Genomic DNA, 11,204 nt, shown 5'->3' with positions numbered 1-11,204 from the left:
AAATATGGTAGCACTCAGTTCCGTCCGTTTCCGCTCTGTTTTCATCCCTAGTCACCACGCCGTCATGCTGATGGAACTCTCCCTCAAAGCTTGGCTGGATCGGAGTTCGAGGGACGTCATCGAGCTGAACGTGTGCTGAACTCGAAGGTGCCGTGCGTTCGGTAATTGGATCGGTCGGATCGTGAAGACGTACGACTACATCAACCGCTTTGTGCTAACGCTTCCGCTTTCGGTCTACGAGGGTACGTGGACACACTCTCCCCTCTCGTTGCTATACATCACCATGATCTTGCATGTGTGTAGGAATATTTTTGAAATTACTATGTTCCCCAACATTACCTACGCATCAAAAATCACAACGCGGTATAGTGATTGCTTTTTGATCTTCAGAAAGAACCCTGTTCATTGAAGCCGATTCAACTAAAGTTGGAGAAACTGACACCCACTAGCCACCTGTGTGCGAAGCACGTCGGTAGAACCAGTCTCGCGTAAGCGTACGCGTAATATCAGTCTGAGGCGCTTCGTCCAACAATACCGCTGAATCAAGAATCAACTAGTGACGGTAAGCAATATGTATATACCCACGCCCACAACTCCTTTGTGTTCTACTCATGCATATAACATCTACGCATAGACCTGGCTCGGATGCCACTGTTGGGGAACACAGTAATTTCAAAAAAAATCCTACGCACACGCAAGATCTATCTAGGTGATGCATAGCAACGAGAGGGGAAGAGTGTTGTCCACGTACCCTCGTAGACCGTAAGCGGAAGCGTTATGACAACCCGGTTGATGTAGTCGAACGTCTTCATGATCCGACCGATCCTAGCACCGAAGGTACGACACCTCCACGATCTGCACACGTTCATCTCGGTGACATCCCACGAACTCTAGATCCAGCTGAGTGTCGAGGGAGAGTTTTGTCAGCACGGCGGCGTGATGACGGTGATGCTGAAGCTACCGGAACAGGGCTTCACCTAAGCACCTCTACGATATGATCGAGGTGGATTATGGTGGAGGGGGGCACCGCACACGGTTAAGACAATGATCAACTTGTGTGTCTATGGGGTGCCCCCTCCCCCGTACATAAAGGAGTGGAGGAGGGGGGGAGGGCCGGCCCTCTATGGCGCGCCCTAGGGGAGTCCTACTCCCACCGGGAGTAGGATTCCCCCCTTCCAAATAGTAGGAGTAGGAGAGAAGGAAGGGGAGGAGAGAGGGAAGGAAGGGGGGCACCCAATTCGGATTGGGCTAGGGGGCGCGCCTCCCACCTTTTCCCTTCCTCTCCTCTATTCCACTAAGGCCCAATAAGGCCCATATACTCCCCGGTGGGTTTCGGTAACCTCCCAGTACTCCGGAAAATGCCCGAACTCATCCGGAACCATTCTGATGTCCAAACATAGGCTTCCAATATATCGATCTTTATGTCTCGACCATTTCGAGACTCCTCGTCCTGTCCGTGATCATATCTGGGACTCTGAACTACCTTCCGTACATCAAAGCACATAAACTCAAAATAGCGATCGTCACCGAACGTTAAGCGTGCGGACCCTATGGGTTCGAGAACTATGTAGACATGACCGAGACTCATCTCCGGTTAATAACCAATAGCAGAACCTAGATGCTCATATTGGTTCCTACATATTCTACGAAGATCTTTATCGGTCAAACCGCACAACAACATACGTTGTTCCCTTTGTCATCGGTATGTTACTTACTCGAGATTCGATCGTCGGTATCTCAATACCTAGTTCAATATCTTTACCGGCAAGTCTCTTTACTCGTTCCGTAATGCATCATCCCGCAACTAACTCATTAGTCACATTTCTTGCAAGGCTTGTAGTGATGTGCATTACCGAGAGAGCCCAGAGATACCTCTCTGATACTCGGAGTGACAAATCATAATCTCAATCTATGCCAACTCAACAAACACCATCGGAGATACCTGTAGAGCATCTTTATAGTCACCCAGTTACGTTGTGACATTTGATAGCACACTAAGTGTTCCTCTGGTATTCGGAAGTTGCATGATCTCATAGTCATAGGAACATGTATAAGTTATGGAGAAAGGAATAGCAACAAACTAAACGATCATCATGCTAAGCTAACGGATGGGTCTAGTCAATCACATCATTCTCTAATGTGATCTTGTTAATCAAATGACAATTCATGTCTATGGTCAGGAAACATAACCATCATTGATTCAACGAGCTACTCAAGTAGAGGCATACTATTGACACTCTGTTTGTCTATGTATTCACACATGTACTAAGTTTCCGGTTAATACAATTCTAGCATAAATAATAAACATTTATCATGATATAAGGAAATATAAATAACAACTTTATTATTGCCTCTAGGGCATATTTCCTTCACTACTTTCCAATCTCGAGAGAAGGTACAATTACCTCATCAATTTCTACTTTTCTCCCACTCACTTCTTTTGAGAGAAACTCCTTCTCTAGAAAGGATCCATTCTTAGCAACGAATATGTTGCTTTAGGATCTGTGATAGAAGGTGTACCCAATAGTCTCCTTTGGGTATCCTATGAAGACGCATTTCTCTTATTTGGGTTTGAGCTTATCATGTTGAAGCTTTTTCACATAAGCGTCGCAGCCCCAAACTTTAAGAAACAACAGCTTAGGTTTGTTGCCAAACCACGGTTCATACAGTGTCATCTCAATGGATTTATATGGTGCCCTATTTAACGTGAATGCAACTGTCTCTAATGCATAACCCCAAAATGATAGTGGTAAATCGGTAAGAGACATCATAGATCGCACCAAATCTAATAAAGTGCGGTTACGACCTTCGGACACACCATTACGCTGTGGTGTTCTAGGTGGTGTGAGTTGCGGAACTATTACGCATTGTTTCAAATGAATACCAAACTCATAACTCAAATATTCACCTCCACGATCAGATCATAGAAATTTAATTTTCTTGTTACGATGATTTTCCACTTCACTCTGAAATTATTTGAACTTTTCAAATGTTTCATACTTATGTTTCATCAAGTAGATATACCCATATCTGCTCAAATCATCTGTGAGGGTCAGAAAATAACGATACCCGCCACGACCATCAACACTCATCGGACCGCATACATCAGTATGTATTATTTCCAATAAGTCTGTTGCTCATTCCATTGTTCCGGAGAACGGAGTTTTAGTCATCTTGCCCATGAGGCATGGTTCGCAAGCAACAAGTGATTCATAATCAATTATTCCAAAAGCCCATCAACATGGAGTTTCTTCATGCGCTTTACACCAATATGACCTAAACGGCAGTGCCACAAATAAGTTGCACTATCATTGTTAAACTTATAGGTTTTATTCATGTAAACAGAATAACAATTATTCTTTGACTTGAATGAATAATCGTATTGCAATAAACATGATCTAATCATATTATGCTCAATGCAAACACCAAATAACATTTATTTTAGGTTCAACACTAATCCTGAAGGTAAAGGGAGTGTGCGATGGTGATCTTATCAACCTTGGAATCACTTCCAACTCACATCATCACCTTGCCCTTAACTAGTCTCTGTTTATTTTGCAACTCCCGTTTCGAGTTACTACTCTTAGCAACTGAACCAGTATCAAATATTGAGGGGTTGCTATAAACAATAGTAAAGTACACATCAATAACATGTATATCAAATATACTTTTGTTCACTTTGCCATCCTTCTTATCCGCCAAGTATCTAGGGCAGTTCCTCTTCTAATGACCATTTCCTTTGCAGTAGAAGCACTTAGTTCCAGGCTTGGGTCTAGCTTTGAGCTTCTTCATGGGAGCAACAACTTGCTTGCTATTCTTCTTTGAAGTTCCTCTTTCTTTCCCTTTGCCCTTTTCTTGAAACTAGTGGTCTTGTTAACCATCAACACTTGATGCTATTTCTTAATTTCTACCTTCGCCGACTTCAGCATCGCGAAGAGCTTGGGAATTACTTACGTCATCCCTTGCATATTATAGTTCATCACTAAGTTCTACTCCCTCCATTCCAAAATAAATGACTCAACTTTGTACTAACTTTAGTACAAAATTGGATCATCTATTTTGGAATGGAGGGAGTAGTAACTTGGTGATAGTGACTAGAGAACTTTGTCAATTACTATCTTATCTGGAAGATTAACTCCCACTTGATTCAAGCAATTGTAGTACCCAGACAATCTGAGCACATACTCACTAGTTGAGCTATTCTCCCCTCCATCTTGTAGGCAAAGTACTATCAGAGGTCTCATACCTCTCGACACAGGCATGAGTATGAAATGCCAATTTCAACTCTTAGAACATCTTATATGCTCTGTGGCGTTCAAAACGTTTTTTTGAAGTCCCGGTTCTAAGCCGTAAAGCATGGTGCACTAAACTATTAAGTAGTCATCATACTAAGCTTTGTCAAACGTTCATAACGTGTGCATATGCTCCTATAATAGGTCTGTCACCTAGCGGTGCATCAAGGACATAATTCTTTTGTACATCAATGAGGATAATCCTCAGATCACGGACCTTGGGTCAACTCCTTCACCCGTGATAACAACATACGAATCCTCCTGCCTGAAAGTCCAATACTCAACCTTGCCCCACTCGGTGACTGACAACTCCCTAACATTAGGAAGAACTGGAACTGTCTCATCACTAGGACTCTCCTCGTCCACATCATCATCCTCATAGGCACCCTCTAGATCTTCATCGTGCTCATAGTGGGCATCCTCTTGCGAGTCATACTCCTCTTCACTCGTGATGTCGGAATTTTTGATCACATGCCTATTCATAGCAGCACGAGAACACGACCACCTACCTGAGGAAATATCCTCTAACGGCAGATGACAAACAACTATGAATTGATCATCACCAGCCTTGGACCTCTTGCGACGAGCATCCCCATGTTTGCCAGTGGAGTCTGCGAGAGAAACAACATAGATAGAAAACATAAGGGAAAGTGTTTAAGTGCATGGCATGGAGTAGTCTGGCTAAGCATAGGGCAGAACCCCTCTGTATATATCATGTGGGCACAAGGTCTTGGACACTACACACGGTACAAGGCCCGGACGCATGAGGATCCCGTGGGCACGGTACAGGGACTATGCACACTTTGTAACCTAACATGGATATCTTTCAAGATGTATCTAAGGGAGAGAGCATGATGTGATTACATCAGAAGGGGTTCTATTCAATTCAGTGTAGTTCTACCGAAGAAGCAAATTAATGATCCAAATACTGACACGAGTGTCTCATCCTTCAGATGATAATTTTCATTCAAAGAACCTTTTTCTACTGGGGTGGTACTTTAACAGGTTGTCGTAGCTCTTCTGGACTGTAATTAATCCTTCCAACCTATAGTGCATTTTCTATGATTTAAGTTTTTTGGTTAAGGAGTTATGCACTATTTAAATGAAGTAAATGATGATAAGCATTGAAAGGGTTGTCGTGGGCTATTATGGGCCAAATTATGTTCTTTAGGCAATTTTTATTTTTGGTGCATCTGATTTATTTGGGGTCAATGATGCAGAAGGATGGTGATATCAGTGAAGATGTGAGCCATCGAATCGCAACTAGATGGATGAAGTGGCGCCAAGCTTTTGGCGTTCTTTATGACAAGAGAGTGACACAAAAGCTAAAAGGTTGGTTCTATAGGACGGCGATTTGACCCGCAATGGTGTATGGTGTTGGCCAACTAAAAGATAACATGTTCAATGGTTGGGTGTAGTGGAGATGCGCATGTTGAGACGGGTAATAGCGCAGACTCATTCAAAATTTGGACGATCAGATAGGAAAACAAACTTTCCTAGTAGTGACTGTCAGTCGAATGTACCCAGTTGTCTAGTAAACCTCTTAGAAATCAAAATACCCTAGGTATTGGATTCAAAATACTCAGAGGTACGTGCTGGAAGGAAGTAGCTCGTTTCTATGTGAAGGGAGTAAATTTCTCAAAAGTATCGGGGAGATCAACCTCAGAAGTACTCGGAGGTACCAGAGCAAACGAAGATGCTCTTGGCAAGATAAAAGCTCAGTGGTACCGAAGGAGAAGTCTCGGTGGTTTAAAAAAACACTAAGAGAACAATATCCGCACAATAGAAACACCCAATCCTTACATGATCGGTAGTACCACGTAGGTAATACTCTAGAGTATCAGGAAGCATGGAAACTTGAATAATTGAGTGGAGGGAGTGAAAAACTTAGAGATTTGATTGTGGATCTTGAGATAGAGTTCATCGCTGTTTTGCATGTGCCCCACTTGATGGTACAGTTGTCCTTAAATTCAATGTATCTTGGCTCCACCACAAGCCCATAACTTATGAACTATTGGGTTCATCCAAAGAATAACGTGGAACAAATTAAGTGATAAATCTTTAGTCCACTTAATTACCTTGTCATCAATCACCGCAACTCAACGGGTCCTCAGAGGCAATATCATCTCGGACAAAACGTCTCTTACAAGTCGGCACCGAGGCGAGCTGGATATGGTCTGGCACCAAATTTGCTATGGCTTTGGCCCTAAGACGATGATTCTTCCAGAAGAGTGTGGTGTTTTCATCTCCCACCAACATCTTGGCAGAGGATTTGAACACACTCCGCTCATCCTAGAGAATTGCATGTCGAGCCCTCGGCCCGCATCCTCCAAAGCTAGATAATCCCATGGCTAGTTGAGGTATTGGCAATGTCAATGATGCCTAGACTGTCGAGCTTTAAGGAATGATACTTGACACACATTAACCTAGTTCACATGACACTCGTTGCCATGAACATATGCCCCTCTAGGCTCTAGCCGAGAGGAACCCACAGAGGATCTTATCCACTTGCTTTCATGCTCTCCACTAAAGACCGAGGACCAAGAGTTGATGGAGCTGAATGGTGGTCCGGACCATTCTAACCCGGGTTAGCATGCAGCCTTGGATATCAAGAGGCCTTCCAAGTCGGGACCCGGTCGACAATCCGGTCAATCCTCATAAGCAAAATCAAATAACAAAAGGCAGGAAAAAATATAAATTTGAAAATTTATGTAGATGACCAAGGCTAAAATCAAAAGCCTTGCAAATACAAAGACAAGGACAAATGCAATATACTACGTATATGAAACGTTATTTGCTCTAATAAAGTGCACCGGTTCACGCTAGTGCGGTTGGTTGCGCAGAATCTTGAGAAGCGAGGTCACGGGTTAACACTTGTGGAGCAAACCCTCGCCTCGTCGTGCACCTTTCCTGGACGGCAAAAGTAGCCTTGCTCGGGCGCACAGTGCGAGTCTTCAGAGCAAACACACAACCCTTCCACGCCGCAGCCCTCCTTGACGATGTTGGGGCTCCCATTGATGCCGAGCACCTGGTCGCTCCACTCGCTGGAGAAGAGCCCGTCGGGGTCGTACCTGTCCTTCACCCTGAGGAATTCATCAGCTTTCGGGTATTTCGCGATGGCGCCGTCGAAGGCGAAGTTGCGGTTCTTCCCCCAGTGCGGGAGGCCGCCGTACTTGTGCAGCGCCATCTGCTCGATCTCGTCCACCACGTCGGCGTGCGCGCGCGGCATGCCGTCGGTGCGGCTCCGGTAGGAGACTATGTCGAAGTCGACGGAGTCCTCGGGCTTGCCCAGGTAGGCGGAGGACGCCTTGACGTAGCGGATGAGCACGCCGAACCTGGTGTCGATGCCGGCGCAGAACGTGTCCGGGCTGAGGTCCCGGAGCCGCTGCATCTCCGCCACGAACGCCGGCGCCTTGGAGAGCGCGATGCTGAAGTCGGTGTTCTGGGAGAAGGAGCCCCGGACGCGCGGGTCCCAGGGGCAGCTGGTGTTGAGGCCGTCCTCCGGGCTGTTGATGCACGCGCCGGACGCCTGGATGCGGTGCTGGTACCCCACCACCGGGTACCCGGTGAAGTTGAGGCCGTCGTTCTTGAAGCCGTAGGCCTGCCGCTCCAGCGAGTCCGCCTGCAGCCGCCCCGCGGCGCACAGAGCGGTGTCGTTGGTGCTGCCCTCCTGCAGCCGCTCCTCGGCGGCTCTGCCATTGACGAGCAGCCGCGTGGGAATGGAGCGGCCAAGGAGCGAGTCCCAGAGGCCGTCGCCCGGCGACGAGACGTCGACGCGGTCGTCCTCGCGGTAGAGGACCTTGCGCTGCTGCGGCAGCCACGCCATGTCGCCGAACTCGTGGAGGCGGCCCCAGGCGGCCACCTGGTCCGCGAAGTCCGAGTCGTCGCGCGTCACGAACGTCAACGACCGCTTGAACAGCGGCTGCAGGGCCAGGGTGACCTGAGAAACCACGCCGAGAACCCCGAGACTGACCTTCGCCGCGTCCAGGTCCGGGTGATCGGCGCCGAGCTCCCTCACCACGGCGTACCCCTTGCTGGCCGGCGCCGGCGTCACGATCCTCAGCCCGACCACGTACTCGTGCACGGCGCTGCCCTTGCCCCACAGCGAGCTCCCGTGCGCGCCCGTCGACAGCAGGCCCCCGATCGTCAGGCCGTACCAGTACGGCGAGTTCGGGAGCGACAGCCCCGCGGCGCCGGCCGCCTCGACCAGGTCACGGAGGACCATGCCGCTCTCCACCGTCATGAGCCCCTTCTTCGCGTCGATGCGCACCGTCCGGTTGAGCCGCTCCGTGCTTATGATGGCGCCGTCGAGGCCGCCGGGGCACATCAGCTTGGGGATGCTGTGCGAGTACCTCGTGGCCACCTTCATCTTGCGCTTCGCGGACACCGCGGCCGCCACGGCCCCGACGAGCTCCTGCTCGGTGCGCGGGTAGGTGACGCTGCGCGCGCGGCAGACGACGCGGTCCGGAAAGGAACCGACCGAGTTGGTGACCGTGCAGTTGGACGTGCCGTCCGTGCAGACCACCGGCTCCGGAGGAGGGCTGCCGCCGGCGAGGTGGAGCAGGATGGCTACAAGGAGAAACGAGAGCATGCTTCCCATCGATCTTCCTTGTCCTCGCGACATCGTGTATGATTCTTAGTTTCTTACCTACTACTGCTTTGCTTGTAGCCATTGGACATGGCAGGGCCTTAAATAGGTTGAGCACCATGCTGTCACACACCCGTGTGATTTTGTGTGTTAAAAAATCCCTGCATAACTTGAATTGGTCGTAGCCATTTTCATCTTGCGTGAGCGAGAAAATGACACTGTTTTTAAAAGATATACACATCCATTCTCATTATAAAAGTTCAGCGGAGTAACAAAGCAGCCTCACTCTAACAAAAAACAGTTTTGCTAAGTCTCAATGGGACTGAGACTTTGTTATGTCTTTGTCGATACTCTATTTCTTTGATCTTGCATGGAGATTTATACAAAAAGTTTCTTTTCAGTGTTTTCTTTTCTTTCTTATATACCATATCATTTAACTAAGACTTGGTTAAATCTAAATCGACTAAGACCTAGCCACACGCAAGAAAAAAGAAAATCAAGGTCTTTGGATCATTGAACGAACACTACCACTACCTGGACGAGCTACAGACGCGTTGTTGCCGTCGCTCCCATATGGGAGCCGTACTGATCTTGTCGATGATAGTATGTAAGTATGCATGTGCATATAAGAATCAACGCCATGGAGTTGTAGATGTCGCAGTTACTTAAACCCTTGAATCGATCTGAATTGACTGAGAAACCCTAACCTCACAGTTCCAAGGAGACAGCAGGATTTGACGAGAATCAAAGCTCTAAAGGCCAGCTGAAAGATGAAGTGTCACCTTTGCAAGGACTAAAGAAAATTTAACCTAAACTACTAACCGGAGACGAGGCATCGGAATTTACCTCCCTGCTACCAGCCATGGGAGCGACAGACAGAGCGATGATGAATCCACGAGTTGATTGGTGAAACTTCTTCTTTTTTTGCGAGGGGATCGGTGGAACTTAAGAGGGGAGAAAACTTTGCCCTAGCTGCATACGTGTGAGGGGAAGGAAAAGATATCAGGGCATGTTGACATGGTAAACTAGGTAGCGAGACATCAGTGGCATTAGTGTTGCATGCTCACGGGAGCAGTTCAAGCAAATATAAGCTAGAGTATATTACACCTAATTAAGAAATGATACTAGTATGGTAGGTACTTTGGCTTGCATAACAGCATTAACCCTGATGAGGCGTCCGCCTATTAGAAAACACAGCACGTAGACGTCTCTTGTCTCGAGTCTGAACTTCTATCTGGAGGATATTCACTGGGGCTGCGCACTACGCATGCTTCTGCCGTTAAAAAGGTCTTCAACAACTTCATCTGCCTCGGTGGTTGCAAGTCAACCCCTTCGATGTCAAAGCGGGCGGAAAAAAAATTAGTCAACTTCGTGTTAGCATCATTGTGCGGTCTTTTTAATTAATCTGCGTCTATTCATAAGTTGTGTATATGATGAAGTGTCTTCGAATCTTCTCAACCCAATCATTCTTATTCCAAGGCGCTTTCCATCCATCTATACAAACTAAAAATTGCACCAGCGTTAGGTATGCCGCAGGCGGAGGACGCGTCCGCGTTGATCAATTTTGCATTGGCATGGATATTAAAGTTGTAGTGATTAGCTTAGTTTCGGCTTAGCGGACCGCACCGCATGTTCGTGAAGTTTTTCTTTAACACGGTACATACGCAAGCGTTTATATATACGCGCATACACTCAACCCTATGAATACACACGCACGCCCTATTCTTATGAGCACCTTTGAGAGACTGAGTCGGGGCGCGTCCGCCGTCTTCGTTGTCCTCTCCGCCTCCTACCGACCAGTCCAGATACACTATTATTGTGGTTGTATTCATGTATCGCATGATGAGTTGTTTGCTAGTGACACGGGCATTTTTGATCCACAAAATGGGTACGAGTTATTGGAGATGCCCCAGAGCTGCGACGGTTCAAGTGCTTGACAGTGTGCATGTTTTCTTTAGGAAGAAGTGTCTGCGGTTGACCGTTTCAAGCAAAAAATGAGGTAGCCTAGTAGGAGTAGTACAACCGATGGCTTGGGCACTAGGCGACACGTCTTGAAAAAGATGCTCGCAGCTTCGGTTGAACTGTCGCCCTACGCGCCGCGCCGCGCCGGCGGCCGGCCATGTTTGTTGTATGCAGGAAGGATGAAGGACACGCCAGTTGGGACTTGACAGGCTCCTTTGATCCTTTCCATCAGGCTATACATGCACCCTGCCAGTACGCTACCCAGCGGATGATCACATATGCCATCCTGCCAGTACGCCACACAGAGGATAATCACATATGCCACCGCCGGTGATGTCGCGTTGAGGGAAAAAAAGGTATCA

General features: G+C 47.4%; 1 protein-coding gene across 1 annotated transcript; it reads right to left on the bottom strand.

Moving 5' to 3' along the window:
* Positions 1 to 6,964: 6,964 nt before the first annotated feature.
* Positions 6,965 to 8,992, bottom strand: LOC125521250 (L-gulonolactone oxidase 2). The gene has a single exon (XM_048686315.2). The coding sequence runs from the start codon at positions 8,914 to 8,916 to the stop codon at positions 7,153 to 7,155; it is 1,764 nt and encodes a 587-aa protein (XP_048542272.1). The 5' UTR covers positions 8,917 to 8,992; the 3' UTR covers positions 6,965 to 7,152.
* Positions 8,993 to 11,204: the final 2,212 nt, after the last annotated feature.

The sequence above is a fragment of the Triticum urartu genome, chromosome 7A (assembly GCF_056163025.1).
Source record: "Triticum urartu cultivar PI428250 chromosome 7A, HENAU_Tu73, whole genome shotgun sequence".
Classification (NCBI taxonomy): Eukaryota; Viridiplantae; Streptophyta; class Magnoliopsida; order Poales; family Poaceae; genus Triticum; species Triticum urartu.
The sequence above is the reverse complement of the archived record's forward strand: the minus strand, read 5'-3'. Positions and strand labels throughout refer to the sequence as shown.

Coding starts and splice junctions, on each gene's coding strand:
- LOC125521250 (XM_048686315.2), bottom strand. CDS start 8,916: ATGTCGCGAGGACAAGGAAGATCGATGGGAAGCATGCTCTCGTTTCTC.